The 19,839-nt window shown below is 46.4% G+C and overlaps 1 protein-coding gene across 1 annotated transcript in view; it reads left to right on the forward strand.

Moving 5' to 3' along the window:
- Positions 1-19,382, forward strand: part of CDCA8 (cell division cycle associated 8) — a 62,924-nt gene extending 43,542 nt beyond the window's left edge. The window contains exons 6-11 of the mRNA XM_075334081.1: positions 5,056-5,129; positions 6,755-6,828; positions 9,062-9,136; positions 18,227-18,353; positions 18,428-18,514; positions 19,151-19,382. Of these exons, the coding sequence (XP_075190196.1) occupies positions 5,056-5,129; positions 6,755-6,828; positions 9,062-9,136; positions 18,227-18,353; positions 18,428-18,514; positions 19,151-19,186 (473 nt within the window). The 3' untranslated portion in view covers positions 19,187-19,382. The remainder of the gene's footprint in view (positions 1-5,055; positions 5,130-6,754; positions 6,829-9,061; positions 9,137-18,226; positions 18,354-18,427; positions 18,515-19,150) is intronic.
- The last annotated feature ends 457 nt before the right edge of the window (positions 19,383-19,839 follow it).

Here is a 19,839-nt window from a genome sequence, read left to right on the forward strand (position 1 = left end):
GCACTGCCTTCGGCATGGAAACAGCCCCACGGGTCTTCACCAAGGTCACTAGACGATCTTCTAGTCAAGACACCCTCCTGGGTGGCATGTCAACACAACCTGACCATTGCTCTGGAGACTCTCCAGGGGTTCGGGTGGATCATCAAATTTCTAAGGTCAAAACTGACACCGACCCAATCACTGACTTACCTTGGGATGGAGTTTCATACTCTCTCAGCGATAGTGAAGCTTCCGCTGCATAATCAGCGTTCACTACAGACAGGGGTGCACTCTCTCCTTCGGGCCCAGTCACACCCCTTGAGGCGCCTCATGCACTTTCTAAGGAAGATGGTGGCAGCAAGGAAGGCAGTTCCCTTGCGCAGTTTCGTCTGCGTCCACTTCTATCGGACACCACAAATGGGATAGGAGGTCGACGTCCCTAGACAAGAACGTCTCTCTTTCTTTCCACTTCCTGGGCGAAGGGAAAATCCTTCCGGCCCCCAGCCGGGGCTGTGGTCACGACGGACGCGAGTCGGTCAGGGTGGGGAGCGGTCTTCCTCCACCACTCGGCTCAGAGAACCTGGACTCCGACAGAGTCCTCCCTTCAGATCAATGTTCTGGAGATAAGGGCAGTGTATCTAGCCCTAAAGGCGTTCCAGCGGTGGCTGGAGGGCAGGCAGATCCGAATTCAGTCGGACAACGCCACGGCGGTTGCGTACATCAACCACCAGGGCGGCACACGCAGTCGTCAAGCCTTCCGAGAAGTTCGGCGGATTCTGCTGTGTGCGGAAGCCACAGCCTACACCATCTCCGCAGTTCACATCCCGGGCGTAGAAAACTGGGAAGCAGATTTTCTCAGTCGCCAGGGCATGGACGCAGGGGAATGGTCTCTTCACCCGGACGTGTTTCTAGAGATCTGTTGCCGCTGGGGAACGCCGGACGTCGATCTAATGGCGTCTCGGCACAACAACAAAGCCCCGGCATTCATGGCTCGGTCCAAGGATCACAGAGCTCTGGCGGCAGACGCGCTACTTCAGGACTGGTCGCAGTTTCGACTGCCTTATGTATTTCCTCCTCTGGCACTACTGCCCAGAGTGTTACGCAAGATCAGGTCAGACTGTCGCCGCGCCATTCTCGTCGCCCAGACTGGCCGAGGTGATCGTGGTACCCGGATCTGTGGCACCTCACGGTGGGTCAACCGTGGGCACTCCCAGACCGACCAGACTTGCTGTCTCAAGGGCCATTTTTCCTTCTGAATTCTGCGGCCCTAAACCTGACTGTGTGGCCATTGAGTCCTGGCTCCTAGTGTCATCAGGGATATCTCCAGACGTCATTGCCATCTTGAGACAGGCCAGGAAACCAACGTCCGCCAAGATCTATCACAGGACTTGGAGGATCTTCTTATCCTGGTGCTCTGACTCAGGGTTTTACTCCCTGGCCGTTTGCCTTGCCCACTTTTCTTCTTTCCTTCAATCTGGAATGGACAAGGGCTTGTCTCTCGGCTCTCTCAAGGGACAAGTATCGGCGCTTTCCGTGTTTTTTCAAAAGCGTCTAGCCAGGCTTCCGCAGGTCCGCACGTTCCTACAGGGGGTTGGCCACATAGTCCCACCTTACAAGCGTCCGTTAGCACCCTCGGATCTTAACAGGGTGCTGACGACTCTTCAGAAGTCACTTTTCGAGCCGATGCGGGATCCCTCTATCTCGCCTTTCGCAAAAGGTAGCCTTCCTAGTGGCAGTCACATCACTCAAAAGAGTGTCTGAGCTAGCAGCGCTGTCAGGCAAAGCCCCCTTCCTGGTGTCTCACCAGGATAAGGTGGTTCTACGTCCGGTCCCGGACTTTCTCCCTAAGGTATCCCCGTTTCATCTCAATCAGGATATCTTCTTACTCTCTTTGGGTACGCATCCAGTTCACCAATGTGAAAAGGATTTGCATTTATTAGATCTAGTGAGAGCACTCCGGCTCTACATTTCTCGCACGGCGCCCCTGCGCCGGTCCGATGCGCTCTTGTCTTTATCGAGGGCCAGAGTAAGGGATTTCAGGTTTTCAAGTCAACCTTGGCTCGGTGGATCAAGGAACCGATTCTTGAAGCCTACCGTTCTTTTGGACTTCCGATTCCTGCAGGGCTGAAAGCCCATTCTACCAGAGCCGTCGGTGCTTCCTGGGCATTGCGACACCAGGCTACGGCTCAGCAGGTGTGTCAGGCGGCTACCTGGTCGAGTCTGCACACTTTCACGAAACACTATCAGGTGCATGCCTATGCTTCGGCAGACGCCAGCCTAGGTAGGCGACTCCTTCATGCGGCAGTTGCCCACCTGTAAGAGAGGGCCGTTTTTCGGCTCTTTTTATCGAGGTATTCTTTTACCCACCCAGGGACTGCTTTTGGACATCCCAATTGTCTGGGTCTCCCAATGGAGCGACAAAGAAGGGAATTTTGTTTACTTACCGTAAATTCCTTTTCTTCTAGCTCCTATTGGGAGACCCAGCACCCGCCCCTGTTCCCTTCGGGCTGTTGTTCTTTTGTGTACACATGTTGTTCATGTTGAATTGTTCTTTTGGGTCATGGTTTCAGTTCTCCGAACATCCTTCGGATTGAATTTACCTTAGACCAATTTATAAGTTTCCTCCTTCCTGCTTTGGCACCAAAACTGATGAGCCCGTGATGCACGGGAGGGTGTATAGCAGAGGGGAGGGGTTACACTTTTTAAAGTGTAATACTTTGTGTGGCCTCCGGAGGCAGAAGCTATACACCCAATTGTCTGGGTCTCCCAATAGGAGCTAGAAGAAAAGGAATTTACGGTAAGTAAACAAAATTCCCTTCTTAGCATGGATTTGCATAAAACCAATGAAAAAGCCATGCTAAAAACCTCCCTGTGTGAACATAGCCTTATTCTCACATGCATGTCTTACGATTTGCGCACGGATTGCGATGCAAGGACTGGCCACATGTATTAGATATTTTAACTGAGCATGTGCCTTTTTGAAGGCACAAAAAAATACATAAATAAAGATCTTTGATATGTCAAGGTTCATGAAGTCCCTCCCCCCCCCCCCCCCCCCAACCTCACCGTATGCCATTTTGAAGGAAGGATTTGGTCCCAAAAACTCTGAATGTCAAAAAAGTGTTAAAAAAACAAATGATGAATGGGATCCCAAGGATCTTTCTCTGTTTGCTAGATTATTCTGATAGAACTACTGGCAGGCGTAACCAGTAGAAACAAGGGGAAAATATCAGTGCCATTGGGGTACTTTAAGGGTATTAATTGAGGGATATGTATGCATTTTTGCTAATATTTTCAGATATTTCACATTTAGGGAACATTGAGCCATTTAAAGGACTTGGCCCACCTTTAACTATCACATCCAGGGTATAGCAGTATTTGTACCGTCTAGTAAAGATCCATCCTGTGAAGTTATACATTCACTTAATATGTTGCAAACTGGTGTTCAAACTGTTTCGCCATATGCGTGTCCAGGTAATGGGTGGAGTGCTCCTGATCACTCGCCCTCAGTGACGCCGGCCTTAGGGGTACTTTACACGTTGCGACATCGCTAGCATCGACTAGCAATGCTGAGCGCGATAATACCCGCCCCCGTCGCACATGCGATATGTGGTGATCGCTGCCTTAGCGAACATTATCGCTACGGCAGCTTCACACGCACATACATGCTCGGCAACGTCGCTGTGACTGCCGAACTATCCCTCCTTCAAGGGGGAGGTGCGTTCGACGTCACCGCAACGTCACTAAGCGGCTGGCCAATAGAAGCGGAGATGAGCGGGACATAACATCCCGCCCACCTTCTCCCTTCTGCATTGCTGTCGGGACGCAGGTAAGGAGATGTTTGTCACTTCTGCGGGTTTATACACAGCGATGCGTGGAGCTGCAGGAACGACAAACAACATCGTACCTGCGGTCGACCCGACATTATGGAAATAAACGACGCTACACAAATCAACGATTTTTGACGCTTTTGCGATCGTTTATCGTTGCACCTAGGATTTACACATTTCGATGTCGCTACCGGCGCCGGATGTGCGTCACTAACGACATGACCCCGACGATATTTTGGAAGCGATGTCTTAACGTGTAAAGCCCCCCCTTAGTTACACTTGCGATTGAAAAATCGGTCTGATTTTCATGACTAAGAGTAGGACAATTTTGTTTCTCACTTTTCGTCAGTGTGCTATCTGTTTTTTCCTCAGCAGCTGTTAATCATGTACAGGAGCATTTACAGTGTTCTGTGCTACATGATAGAATTGTATTTAGAAAAACGAATGTCACTAGGATGGTCCGTGAGCTGTCCGTGTGACATCTATTTTTTTTTCTCGCACCCTTAGACTTGCATTGGAGAGACTCGCACGAGAAACTCTAGAAATCGCAGCACCCCAAAGTCCAAGTTGAGCTGAGGAAAAAATAGCAGATCGGAGCTTTCTCATTGATTAACATTGGTCCGAGTACAATGCGAGATTTTCTCACATTGCACTCGTGCGAGTCAATCGCAAGTGTGACGCCGGCCTAACAGACAGTTCTGATGTCTGTTTGCTGCAAGGAGAGGGGCTGAGCACGTGCAGCCGGCAGGTGGGTGGCACGTGCCTCAGTAGATGGCGCTGCATACTGCTAGACACTCTGATTTGCATACAAAAGACACAAGAGTGGCAAGTTGTGCCTATGTTCCTTATAAAGTTGTCCGTTCAGGACCTTTCATAATGAACGTACAATTATGCAGTGGCTTGCTTTCCTTCCTGGGCGCACAGTGCCCTCCTTCACAAATATAGACAATTTAATTGCAAAAAATGTTCTGTCTGGACAAAAACTGACATTAACCTGCTTATTAAGAAAAATAACACATCACTGCTTGTGTGTGTATATAAGCTATAATCCAGGACCAAATAGGAGCTGGAGAGAGTAATTGGTATGTGTATGTACAGATCTGTCCCCAGAACTACACTACCTAATGGATTGTTTGACGTCAGTCCTAATATTTTAAGGCTGTCTGTCTCCATGTACTGGCTTAAAATGCGTAAATCTGCTAACAATGATCTATATATTTTTTTTCTTATCTATTTCTACATTCAGCAAAGAAGGCAAAGGACAGCTCTATAGAAGAAATGGTGGAAAATATTCCAGTCTCTGCTGTAGTCAGAACAAATGTGAGTGTTCAGTGCTTAATGCGTCCTTTGCTCTGCACAATGAAGGTGTCCTCAGAAGGCATGGCGTGCCTGTGTATGGGGAAAAGAGGCCAACAGGCAGAGGAAGCCATTGTAGCCGATTGTGGTGGGATACTTCTACTGCTTTATTCTCTGGCCTCATATAAGGCTATGTGTCCACGCTGCGGAAAATGCGCGGATTTTGCCGCGGATTTCTCGCGGGAAAGCCGCGGATTTTCCGAAAATCTGCAGCAGCGGCACTTCCCAGCCATTTCAATGGCATTTTGGAAATGCTGTGTCCATGCTGCAGATTTTTCCGTGGCGGATTTACCGCGGATTTTGATCCGGAAAAATCTGCAGCATGTCAATTATTGTTGCGGATTTTGATCCGGATTTTGGCTATAGAATGGGGGGGAAAAAAAAAAATCCGCGGCAAAAAATAGGTGCGGATTTGCCGCGAAAGTCGCGGATTTTCATGCAGAAAAATCCGCAGCAACATTCTACCGTGGACACAGCCTAATAGGTAACGTGCAGATTATAGGAAGAACGGTATACATAGACGAGCCATATTCATTAGACTGTCAACCATTCTTCCACATCACTCGGAGTCGTCACACTCATTTTCTTAGTATGTCATTGTCTGCCATGCACGTACACCAATAATAGTTTTCTGACCTTTTCGGAAACCCCTATAGAAAACAATCCTATGCCTATGGCTCTGCCTTTTAAATTGTCACTAGTAGTGCCTGGAACATGTGACCTGCACAGGGCAACCAGTTCACTGAGGCCATGTGCACATGTTCCATATTTGGGGAGTGTTTTTTACCTCATTATTTGTAAGGAAAGACAAGGTGATAAATATAGCAGTGGTCCCCTTGTCTCTATTATGTTTCCTCTGCTTGTTCCACTCCTGGTTTTGACTTACAAATTCTGAGGTAAAAACTCGCCAAATACTCGACGTGTGCACATGGCCTTACAAATACTGAGGTAAAAACTCGCCAAATACTCGACGTGTGCACATGGCCTTACAAATACTGAGGTAAAAACTCGCCAAATACTCGACGTGTGCACATGGCCTTACAAATACTGAGGTAAAAACTCGCCAAATGCTACATATGTGCACACGGAATATTTTAGTTTTCATATTGCAATTTTTTTTCTGTATCTATTGTTACTTGTTTGTGCAGGGTTGTTTTTTTTTTGTTTTTTTTGTTTTTTTTTTGTTTTTCACACAGATACGTTTTGTCTTTTTGGTATGTCAAGTTTTACATAAAGCTGCTTTATTTTTGATAGTCATGTGTGGCTTACGTGCATTAGTCAGTTTTGGCAGCGGAAACTAGCTAAAAACACATTTTTGAATTTTCTGCTTCTAATGCAATTCTATGGGGAAAATCCACAAATATAACCACACAGCCGCAGGAGAAATTGTCATGTTGTGAATTTCAAGAATGCATTGAAGGTCCGTTTACAAAGCATAACAAAAAATTAAATAAATAAATGTGGATATGAGATTTCTTTAAACTCCATCCACTTTGCTGGATCTGACAGATGCTACTTTTTTTTTTTTTTTTGTTCATACGGTTTAATACAAACTCATATGACTAGTCTGATCTGTGCTCTTTTAACAGGCTAAAGGGGCTACTAAAAAATTTGGCACTGCAAGGAAAGCTAGAATTTCTGCAGCAAGTACTGCTGCCAAGAGGTGAGTGTGTTAATAAAATCCTGATGGGTATAATATTCCAAAAATAGAGAGAAAGCAGCACCGATCAGAGTCCGGACCGCTGGACTAGAAAATACAATGAAGAATGGCAGCCCCCTCACTTCAAAAAGGTGAAAAATTGTATTTATGCTAAGCCTATGTACATATAGATAGGACTTAGTACATGGACTTGGAAGAAAAACAGTTTTTGCCTTTTCTGAAATGGGAGTGCTGCCATCCTTCATTGCCTGCATGTATAATAGTTATATAGGGACTGTGCTGTCAACAATCCTTACATACAGTGCTGGCCAAAAGTATTGGCACTCCTGCAATTGTCAGATAATACTCAGTTTCTTCTTGAAAATGATTGCAATCACAAATTCTTTGGTATTATCATTTAATTTGTCTTCAATAAAAAAAAATAAAAAAATTGTCATAAAGCCAAATTGGATATAATTCCACACCAAACATAAAGGGGGTGGACAAAAGTATTGGCACTGTTTGAAAAATCATGTGATGTTTCTCTAATTTGTGTAATTAACAGCACCTGTAACTTACCTGCGGCACCTAACAGGTGTTTGCAATAACTAAATCACACTTGCAGCCAGTTGACATGGATTAAAGTTGACTCAACCTCTGTCCTGTGCCTTTGTGTGTACCACATTGTGCATGGAGAAAAGAAAGCAGACCAAAGAACTGTCTGAGGACTTGAGAATGCAAATTGTGAGGAAGCATAAGCAATCTCAAGGCTACAAGTCCATCTCCAAAGACCTGAAAGTTCCTGTGTCTACGGTGCGCAGCGTTATCAAGAAGTTTAAAGCCCATGGCTCTGTGGATAACCTCCCTAGATGTGGAAGGAAAAGAAAAATTGACAAGAGATTTCAACACAAGATTGTGCGGATGGTGAATAAAGAACCTCGACTAACATCCAAACAAGTTCAAGCTGCCCTGCAGTCCGAGGGTACAACAGTGTCAACCCGTACTATCCATCGGCGTCTGAATGAAAAGGGACTGTATGGTAGGATACCCAGGAAGACCCCACTTCTTACCCTGAGACATAAAAAAGCCAGGCTGGAGTTTGCCAAAACTTACCTGAGAAAGCCTAAAACGTTTTGGAAGAATGTTCTCTGGTCAGATGAGACAAAAGTAGAGCTTTTTGGGAAAAGCCATCAACATAGAGTTTACAGGAAAAAAAAGAGGCATTCAAAGAAAAGAACACAGTCCCTACAGTCAAACATGGCGGAGGTTCTCTGATGTTTTGGGGTTCCTTTGCTGCCTCTGGCACTGAACTGCTTATCCGTGTGCATGGCATTATGAAGTCTGAAGACTACCAACAAATTTTGCAACATAATGTAGGGCCCAGTGTGAGAAAGCTGGGTCTTCCTCAGAGGTCATGGGTCTTCCAGCAGGACAACGACCCAAAACACACTTCAAAAAGCACTAGAAAATGGTTTGAGAGAAAGCACTGGAGACTACTAAAGTGGCCAGCAATGAGTCCAGACCTGAATCCCATAGAACACCTGTGGAGAGATCTCACAATGGCAGTTTGGAGAAGGCACCCTTCAAATCTCAGGGACCTGGAGCAGTTTGCCAAAGAAGAGTGGTCTAAAATTCCAGCAGAGCATTGTAAGAAACTCATTGATGGTTACCGGAAGCGGTTGTTCGCAGTTATTTTGGCTAAAGGTTGTGCAGCCAAGTATTAGGCTAAGGGTGCCAATACTTTTGTCTGGCCCATTTTTGGGAGTTTTGTGTGACATGATCAATGATTTGATTTTTTTTTCATTCTCTCTTGTGTTTTTCATTGCAAGCAAAATAAATGAAGATAATAATACCAAAGAATTTGTGATTGCAATCATTTTCAGGAAGAAACTGAGTATTCTCTGACAATTGCAGGGGTGCCAATACTTTTGGCCAGCACTGTATGTACAAGCAAATATAAGAAACTTTAATATATATTCAGAAACTTCAGCGTCATGTCTTCCCCTGGCTCATGATCGCTGTTCACTGTGATGGAAATTAGCGGCCCTCATTGTCCCAGACAAGGGAATGTTTCTTTTAGCATATCCCAGTGCAGGATTCACATCTACACTGCGCAGTATTGCGTTATAGTGTCCTCTACGCTGCATGGATGTAGTCTGAATATTAACTTGACTTTATTTTTTTTTTTTTTCTCAGTATGAAAATGTCAAATACTTAGTATTTGAAATATTATGTCTGTTTGTTTGTTTTTTTTCAGAACAAGTAAAAGAACCCGTGCAAACTCTTCAGTGGTGGGATACACTCCAATGATTACGCCTAAAATTGACACCAGGTAATTAATACTGTGCTACTTTTTACAACTCATTAGCAAGGTTGGTTATTCTCGTGATGTGAGATTTCACCTCTCCTTGTGGTCAGCTTTATTTCCTCAAATTATTGCTACATCTGAATTGTGATCAACTACCTAATCTCACATCAGGCATGGCAAAACTCTAAAGAAACCAAAAAGATGAGCCGGAGCATGGGCTGGTATACATGCAACTTATAAACATATGTTCACACTGGCCATAAGATAAAGAAAACCCAAGGTGAAAATGATATGGGCGTATACCCTGCTGAAACTATAATAGTGCATATACATAAACATACGGTACTTAATAAACACTATTTTTGATCAATCGGAAATTCCAGAATACTGTAAATAAGAGCCCAGGCCACTCTGCATAAAATGAAAAAAACATCTTTTATTGTACTTGCCTAGGGGGCAGTTCGGTCCGCTGGGTGTCACTGCACTTGGTCCGGCGCCTCCTCATGTTGTGTGATCGCCGTCCTCCTACCCAGCCCCGTGTGCATGAGTCATCCTGTGTCATTCACACAGAGGCCTCCATTGCGCTCCTGCGCATGTGCGCTTTGATCTGCCTGGCTGAGGGCAAAGTCCTGTAATGCGCAAGGAATGTCAAAGATCGCCAACGCATGCGCACTATAATACTTTGCTCTACCCTCAGCCAAGCAGATGAAAGTGTGCAGGAGCACAATGGAGGCCTCTCTGTGAATGACACAGAATGCGTCCTGCACACGGGGCTGCGCAAGAGGACGGTGACCGCACAAGATGGAAGAGGCGCCGGACCGGAGAGCAGCGACACCCACTGGACCGAACCGTCCCATAGGTGAGTATAATAATGGTGTTTACATTCTGCAAAGTGGCCGAGGCTCTTATATGCAGTATTCTGGAATGATATATATAAGAGCTTCGTGGGGGTGGCCGCAGCTAATAGGGGTAACAACCTGGTAACAGGTTCCCTTTAATGATGTAGAGATCCTGATTCTAACTACCGTATTTTCCAGCGTATAAGACGACTTTTTTAACACATGAAAATCTTCTCAAGTCGGGGGTCATCTGATACACCGGGTATTGTCTTTTAGGGTGTATAATTAGTCCTCCCTGTCTCCAAGACTATCAGTGGTAGTCCGCCCTTGTATCCTATTACCTCGTTCTCTGCCTCTCAGGCACATAGACCCCTCCGTGATCGCGTCTGGTGCACAGGGCTGCTGTCTGCCATCATGGCTTTACTGCAGTTGAATGCTTTACGGTGGCGGCGCAAAGCATTCAACTGCAGTAAAGCTCTGACAGCAGTATCTGCTCTGTCTGCGGTCCGCAAGAAGCACCTCTTGATGATCACGTCCGCTGCACAGAACTACCGATGCTGTCAGCTCTTTACAGCAGTTGAATATTTTACAGCACCGCCACCGTAAAGCATTCAACTGCAGTAAAGCCATGATGGCAGCCTGCAGTAGCGGCTCCGTATACTGGTCGAGATCACTGAGAGGTCTATGTACCTGCGGTCTGCAAGAAGCAGCTGAGGGCACTATGGGAATGGAGGAGAGGTGAGAATATCTTTTTGTGTGTAAACAGCATAATGGGGACAAGAAGGGGACCAGCAAGAGGACCATACTAAACAATGGGGACATTACTGCAGGGGACATTACTAAACAATGGGCACATTACTAGAGGGCCTAAGGAAGGGGCACATTACTACTACATACATTTTATATATATATATATATATATATATATATATATATATATATATATATATATATATATATATATATATATATATATAATTTATTATAATATAAATATGTGTGTATGTGTAATATGGACAAGGATGGGCACATTACATTTTATTGTGATCTTTTTATGTTTGTAATTTTCCAGCCGCTGATGCATTTCCCACCCTAGGCTTTTACTCGAGTCAATAAGGTTTCCCAGTTTTTTGTTGTAAAATTGGAGCCTCAGCTTATACTCGGGTCGGCTTATACTTGCGTATATACGGTAAATATCCCAAACTATATTTTAACTGGAAAAGGTGGGGGTCGTCTTATACACCGGAAAATACGGTATTTATTTACTGTTGGTTGCTGCGGTTTTGATAAAATCACTGTTTTATCTCCTGCAAATCTGCCAGTTCTCTAAATGCTGAGCTCTGTATAATTCGCCCACACCACTGATTTTCAGCTTTATGCCATAGTGTACACAGAAAGCTGCCAATCTGTGATGGGGGTATGGTTTGATGATCTGATTTTATCAGTTGCGTTTTTGTCTTTTCTTTCCTCCTTCACTTTTTTTTTTTTTGATTTGTCTTATTCATTGACTTACCCCCCCCCTCTTTCCTTCAAACTCATGATGAGCTATTCCTATTGACAGAAATCTTTCTCCAGTCGGGGGCTTGTGTAATATTTCTGTCATGGATCATACGCTGAGACATAGTAAAGCCCTGTAATGTACATGCGCTAGCAGAGACCAGAGAGTGCCAATAACAAGCATATAAAGCCAACGCATGCGCTTAACACTATTCAGTCTGCCTCCAGCAGTGCAGAGCGAAGTACTCCTGCGCAGGAGCACTATTGGGGGAGCTGTGTGGATGATGTAGGGCGCGTCATCTACGTGAATCGGGGCAGGAGAAAAGTGATTGCAGGGATAGAGGAGGCACAAAGCATGACCAGTGACACCCATCAGGCCGGATCACGCTAGTTGGGGGCATTATAATAAAAGGGGACTGGATTTGCTAGACTGCTGAAAAAGAGCTATTAAAGGCACTCTGTTACTAGGTTTTTACTCTACCCCCCCCCCCCATCTGAGAGCAGCATAATGTAGAGACAGACACCCTGATTCCAGCAATGTCACTTACTGAGCTGTTTGCCGTCATTTTGATACAATCACTGTTTTCTCTGCAGCAGATCTAGCATTTATACAGCACTCATGAACATTCTGGACTACCTGGCAGCACACCAAATAGTCTTCTAATGATAATCTACTGCTGATTAATCAGTGACTTTATGCAAAGTACATTAAGCAACCCAGTAAGTGACACATTGCTGGAATCAGGATCTCTGCCCCTACGTTATGCTGCTCTAAGATTAGGTGGCAAAAACCAGGTGACAGATTCCCTTTTAAAGGTGATGGCTTCGTTTAGTATTTGGATACTCTGACAGGTTCCTTTTGAACCCTTTCACTACCTATGACTTGTATGTTCATCATCCTTGTCCCTGCCTTTAATACAGGCTTACTTGCTGAACCCACATTTTCCTCATGCTTGATGGCTGATTAAATCAGCCATCCATGCCTCTAACATCTTGGATGTTTACTAGTTAAATGCCGATGTCAAACACTGACAACGGCATTTAACACGCGCTGACAGGAAGCATGTCATTGATCCTGCCCTTGGGCATCCCTATCATGTGATCGTGAGATGCCGATGGGTTGTCATGGATGACTGGTCAGTTGACGAGCCCTGTGCCAGTCATCACAATCCTGTGAACGCTGGCTGCGAGTCGTCATTCATAGATCATGATTTTTGGTCTACAGAGTGGTGCTGATGCAGTCCTCTATATAGCACAGATGATTACAGTTTCAAGTGCACTGAGGACTATTTATTAAATACTGTAAAACAGAAAAAATCAGCCCCTTTTTGCCCAATTAAAAATAAAACAAAAGGGAAAAATACACAGTTGGTATCGCAGTGTTTACAAATGTCAATAAATCTGATTGGTAAATGGCAGAACGAGGACAAAACAAATCAAAGAATTACTTTCTCTGACGCCTCATTGGGGGACACAGGACCATGGGTGTTATGCTGCCTATCCATAGGAGGACACTAAGTAGATGCAAAAGCATAGCTCCTCCTCTGCAGTATACACCCCCCTGGCCGGGCCAGGCAACCTCCGTTTTAGCTTAGTGTCTGTAGGAGGCACTTCCTTTCAAGGTTTGTTATTTTTTGAGGGCGACGGTTTCCTTTTGGGACCGATCTCCCACTACCATCAGCGGGCGGGAACGTGGAGTGTCGCCTCCACGTACCCCCTCCTGCGACGCTGGATCCTGGGCTGGACGACGGGTTCCACAGACACTGATTTTCCAAAGCCCAGGGTAGAGGCCTGTGCCCCTATAGCCCAATTCCTCAGCCCCTCTTTGCAGGCTCTGAGTTGAATATGGCACCGGTGTGACCGGACGCAGCAAGCTGACTCTGCTATTTTCACTGCCTGAACGGAAGCAGTGTTTTAAGGTGAGATCCCCCCCTGACTGGTTTCCCAGACAAAGGGAGAAAAGACGCTGCAGGGAAGGCTCCCAGGACATTTACAGTATTTATTATGAGAAAGTCCCTTGCTGAGTGCGAGGAGGAGAGCCCCAAGGATCCTGCACACACAGTGTTAACTTTTCTCTAGCTTGCTGGCTGGAGGAGGGGTAGAAGTGAAGTCACTCCTGTTTGCAGAAAGACCTGCAGATAATTTCCCGGTGGCAGGGGGAGGGCCCGGGGCTCAGGGACTCACGCTGTTTATTTGCTCTGTTTATTTGCTGTAGCAGAAAAGCCGGCGGATAACTACCAGTGACAAGCTGTGTGCTGACTGGAGGGAGAGGGAGGAAAACTATCAGAAGCTCCCTTCCCGCCGTTTTTTACTACCCACAGCAGGGGGGGGCACACGGACTTCATCTTCACGCTCTTTTAGCGCTAAGCCCCCCCCCCAGGAAAGCGTGCGAAGATCTCCATAGAGCTTAATCCTTCCTGAGGACAGGGCCATCGGCTGATTCTGGTGAGGTGCTTGCTTCACTTGTAGCTCTGCTGAGCATTGCTCCCCCTCCTGCCATACTCCTATTAGGAACATGCAGAATTCTAAGGGCACTAAGAGTGCTAAGGCCCACATAATCTATTATTCAGCCTGCACTGCCTGCCACGCTGAGCTACCACGTAAACAAACCTCTTCTCTCTGTGAGTCCTGTGCCCCTATAGCCCACCAAGACCCCCCTGCCACCACCGCCGCAACTGGCAGCCCAGAGCCTAGGGCTCCCAGCCCACCGGAATGGGCACAGTTTCTGTCCAAATCCATGGAAAAACTGTCACAGAACCTGGTGCTGGATATGCAATGTCGTCCTCCACACCCTTCTGGGTCCCTGGACGGAACGCAGCCTGAGGATACCCCTATGGAGGATCCTTCTGAGGTAATCTGGGCACATGCTTCACCGGTTGCAGGGATCAGGAAAAGAGCACACGGCCGGGTGTCTCCAGCGGGCTCTCCCTCGGGAGCACACAGGGCAGGCTCTCCCACACGCTCCACAGCTTCTGAAGAGCTGGAGGAGGGAGAATGCTGTTTATACAAACAGGATTCCTTGGTTTCAGCCTCCCCAGATGATCAAACTGCAATAGACTCCCTTATAGCAGCAATCAACCAAACTCTGCATGTGGAACATCCCCCATCCACTACCACTGACCATGCGGTCTCCTTTAAGAGGGCAGGGATACCCCAAAAGGTTTTCGCTGATCACCCAGAGTTTCAGGATATCCTCACAAAGCAAAGGGAGAAGCCTGACAGTCGCTTTGGTAACCGAAAACTCATGGAGTCCCGGTACCCTTTTGCCTCACCTGCCCCTAAGGGCTGGGCCGATCCGCCCTCGGTCGACCCCCCCCCCCCCCCCACCCGGTCTCCCGCCTTACCACAAAAACGCTCCTGTCTTTACCCGATGGTTCCTCCATCAAGGACCCGACAGACAGGTGCAGCACCTCGCCCGCTCTGCTTTTGAGGCTGCGGGTTCCTCCCTCTCGCCCTCCTTTGTCGCTGTGTGGGTCGCAAAGGCAATCTCGGTCTGGGCAGACTCTCAACAGTTCGCTTGAGGAATCCCAGTTCACTCATACCTGAAGGCGATCGCTCTTCAACGAGCGGTACGCTGCCTTCTACGTCCTCCGTCTCGCTCCATTCGATTCAGCATGAAAGTGCTCGGCAGGATGGTGGCAGCTATGGAAGCAGTACCCTTTGCTCAACTGCACCTCCGCCCACTGCAGCTATCCCTTCTAGCGGCCTGGGACAAGAGACCCTTCTCCCTGGACAGACCTCTTCACCTGACGCCTTCAGTCAGGTACGCACTCCGCTGGTGGCTTCGGTCCTCATCCCTATCGAAGGGGGGATCTTTTCTCCCAGTGAACTGGCTGGTCCTGACCACGGACGCCAGCCTCCTAGGCTGGGGAGCAGTGTACCGGCACCACACTGCTCAAGGACGTTGGACGCCCCAGGAGTCTTTCCTACCCATAAACATCCTAGAACTCTGCGCGATCTTCCTCACGCTCAGGGCGTTCTGCCCTCTGCTAGCGGGTCGTCAGATTCGAGTCCAATCGGACAATGCGACAGCTGTAGCCTATATCAATCGGCAGGGGGGCACCCGCAGCAAAGCGGCTTATCTCGAGGCCCACAAGATCTTCAGCTGGGCCGAATCGTCGGGATCAGTGATATCAGCGGTACACATACCGGGGGTAGAGAACTGGGCAGTAGACTTTCTAAGTCGCCAAGGCCTGGCCGCCGGAGAATGGTCTCTCCACCCAGATGTGTTTCTACACATCTGCACTCTCTGGGGCACACCAGACGTGGACCTAATGGCCTCAAGGTTGAATGCAAAGGTACCCGCGTTCATAGCCAGGTTACGCGACCCGCAGTCAATCGGCGCAGATGCTCTAGTCTGCTCCTGGCACCACTTCCGCCTGCCTTACATATTTCCACCTCTACCCCTGCTGCAGCGGGTAATCAGGAAGATCAAGGCAGAGGGAGTCCCCGTGATACTGATAGCACCGGACTGGCCCAGGCGCGCCTGGTACGCCGAATTAGTACAAATGCTCACAGACGCACCGTGGCGCCTTACAGACATTCCAGACTTGCTGACCCAAGGGCCTATTTCCCATCAGAACTCCAGAGCCCTGAAGCTGACGGCATGGCCATTGAGACTTTGGTATTAACAAGAGCGGGATTCTCCTCCGCGGTTATTTCCACCATGATCAGCGCCCGAAAGCCTGCTTCATCCCGCATTTACCACCGTACGTGGAAAATCTTCCTTTCATGGTGCAGGGAAACTAACGTCCAGCCTATGCCTCTGGCCATCCCCAGAATTCTCGACTTTCTACAGTCTGGCTTGCAAGCGGGGTTGGCTCTCAGTTCCCTTAAATGGCAGGTCTCAGCGCTCTCAATCTTCTACCAATGCCGCCTGGCTCAAAAACTGCAAGTCAAGACCTTCCTCCAGGGCGTTTCCCATCTAGTTCCCCCGTACAAACGGCCGCTGGAACCATGGGACCTCAACCTCGTTCTGGACGGTCTCCAGAGGTCTCCCTTTGAACCCCTCAAGGAATCTTCCCTTGCTCTTCTGTCCTGGAAGGTAACATTCCTGGTGGCAATTACGTCCATCAGACGGGTTTCGGAGCTAGCAGCACTCTCTTGCCGCGAGCCTTTTCTGATCTTTCACCAGGACAAGGTGGTTCTGCGCCCCCTTCCGGATTTCCTTCCAAAGGTTCTTACCCCGTTTCATTTGAACGAGGACATTGTTCTGCCTTCCTTTTGTCCACACCCAGTTCATAGGGTGGAAAGGTCTCTGCATTCGTTAGACCTAGTCAGAGCTCTCAGATATTACATATCCAGGACAGCCCCCTTTAGGAAAACGGACTCTTTGTTCGTCATTCCTGAGGGGCCTAAGAAGGGACAGGCAGCTTCAAAGGTGACTCTGGCTCGCTGGATTCGCTCTGCGATCCAGGAAGTCTACCGCTTGCTACTCAAGCCCATTCCTAGTGGGCTGCGGGTTCATTCCACGCGAGCAGTTGGCGCTTCGTGGGCCATTCGGCATCAGGCTTCAATGGAACAGGTGTGTAAGGCTGCGACCTGGTCTAGCCTACATACGTTTTCATAGCATTACAGAGTCCATACCCAGGTTTCAACTGGGGCAAATCTGGGTAGGAAAATTCTGCAAACGGCAGTAGAGCACCTCTCTCAGTAGGCACTCCAGGCTGTCTGGGACTGGTTCCTAGTCCTTGGGTTGTGTTGTCTTCTTTTGTTTCCCACCCATGGACTGCTTTAGGACGTCCCATGGTCCTCTGTCCCCCAATGAGGCGTCAGAGAAGAACGGATTTTTGTGTACTCACCGTAAAATCGTTTTCTCTTAGCCATCATTGGGGGACACAGCACCCACCCTGTTGCCCTGTTGGGCCTTGGTTCTCTCAGTACCTTATTTGGTTATGACTTTTTTTTTCTCATGTTCCTCTGTTGAGGTAAGTTTTTACTGTTTTTTTTTTTTTTTCTCCTACTGCTTGTGTACTAAAACTGAGGTTGCCTGGCCAGGGGGTGTATACTGTAGAGGAGGAGCTATGCTTTTGCTTCTACTTAGTGTCCTCCTATGGATAGGCAGCATAACACCCATGGTCCTGTGTCCCCCCAATGATGGCTAAGAGAAATCGATTTTACGGTGAGTACACAAAAATCCGTTTGTTTTTTTTTTTTTTTTTCGGTTATTGCAATAAAAGGCAATTAAAAACCTCATATCTACCCCAAAGTGGTATCAGTAAAAATGAGTCTGGGTGCAAAATAGAAGCAATTGCGTTAGCCCTAATCCCAGGTCTGGAAAAATGGCGACAAATGCAAAATTCTCTGAATATTTTTTTTTTGCCACTTAAGAGTAACAAAGCAAAACTATACATGATTGTATCTACGAACACGTACTGTCCTGGGGTATCCTATTCCCTGGTCACTTTTGCCATATAGTGATCATGGTAAATAAAAACCTATTGTGGAATTGCTTCTTTTTTTTGTTCACAATGTCACCGCACTTGGAATTTTTTTTTCCGCTTTCCAGGACACTATATGGTAAAATGAATGGTGCCATTCAAAAGTATAGCTCGTTCCACAAATAACAAGCCCTCATATGAGAATATTGATGAACAATAAAACAGTTATGGTTCTTGAAAGAAGGGGATTAGAAAAGAGAAAATCACCCTGGGCTGAAGGGGTTAACTGTATTAAAACCTTTTTCAGTCTGCCCGATTTAGACTCATGAATTTGTGTGTTTGTGTTTATGTTCATACTAGTAACATGCGATTTTTGTTTTTTTTTTTTGTCTGTTAAGGGTCTTTAAAACTCCAGCACTTCGAACACCTGCAATGCAAGAGCCAGTCTATACCTTCTCGGCCAATGGCAGCCCTTTAGCAGGAATGAGTGACTTGTTCATTAATTTACCTACAGAAAATGGAAAGGTAATAATTGTATATGCATCTCGATCTCTGTCACCAGTAGAATTGCACTTGAGTAGTTATTTCTTTACTTGCAGAATATTCGCCTGACTGCTGAAGACATGAATGGTATAAACCTCCGCAACCTTGACAAGAAAGCTTTTGAAAATATTAAACTTTTATCGGTAAGTATGCATTTTTTTTTTCCTATCTCAAAGGGCTATTAATCTAGTCGAATGTCATGCTTTATCCTGTGGATAACTTACTGTTCACTGAAGGTCTGATCCATGCTAAAGGATTATTCCTTAAAGGGAACCTGTCACCAGATTTGGCGTATAAGCTGCAGCCTCCACCAGTGGGCTCTTATATACAGCATTCTAATATGCTGTATATAAGAGCCCAGGCCGCTGTGTAGAACATAAAAATAACTGCGGTGCAGATGAGTCAGATGGGTGTCTACGTTCTCCGGGTGCAGCGCCTCCTCTTCTGGCCATCTTTGTACCTCCTTCTGAAGCCTGTGTGCATGACGTAGGACGTGTCATGCACCCAGGCTTCAGAAGAACGACAAAGATGGCCGAAAAAGGAGGCGCCGCTACCGTAGAACAGAGACTCATCTGACTATTCTGCACCGAACTGACAGTTTGTTCTACACAGCGGCCTGGGCTCTTATATACAGCATTCTCATATGTTGTATATAAGAGCCCACTGGTGGTGGCCGCACCTTTTAGTCACCAAATCTGGTGACAGGTTCCCTTTAAGTTTGTGACAGAAATGTAATAAATACAATCAAATATAATATCTGTTCTTTGTTTTTCTTTCAGACTCACCTGGAAAAAATCTGTAAAACACTAAAATAACAAGCTTTACCTTATTTTTTTATTTGTACTGTTTTGAGTGTACTGCTGTAAATACCTTTTATTCCATGTATTTTATTACTGTAGAACTAGTGCGTTAAGCTACTTTTTGTTGGAGTTGTAACTGCATTGCTTTATATCTTAACTCTTGTAAACTAATAAAGGCCCACATACCAACTGGGCAAATGTTTGATTCTGATTTACTGGATAATTCCTTGGGTGAGGACTATAAAGCTTCCTTTCAAAAGAAATTATTTTTTTTTTCTTTTTTCAAACCTTGTTTTCTGCACAAATCGTACATCTTATCATAATCAGCGTTTCTTGTTAATCAGATGCCAAAGGGAAGGCGTCAGGAAGAGTTTAATTACAGCAGAAATTTATTTTTTACTTTTGAATATAATAATCTTGTAAAATCCAACATATTTCTCCTGAAGTGCTGCTTCTTCGTGATTCTGCCTTACAAAAAGCGGAATAGAAGGCAATCAAAATGAACTCCCGTCTGGGCTGTGGTTGTCTTTTTACTCCATTTTTTTAAATGTGCACAAAATTGTGGTCAACAACAATTGTTCACCTTTTGAAAAGACAGACATTGCTAAACAGAGTCCGGAGTAATTCTCGTGCCTCATTATTGTGAATGGATCCACCTGAGATTTCAC

The sequence above is a fragment of the Anomaloglossus baeobatrachus genome, chromosome 2 (assembly GCF_048569485.1).
Source record: "Anomaloglossus baeobatrachus isolate aAnoBae1 chromosome 2, aAnoBae1.hap1, whole genome shotgun sequence".
Lineage (NCBI taxonomy): Eukaryota > Metazoa > Chordata > Amphibia > Anura > Aromobatidae > Anomaloglossus > Anomaloglossus baeobatrachus.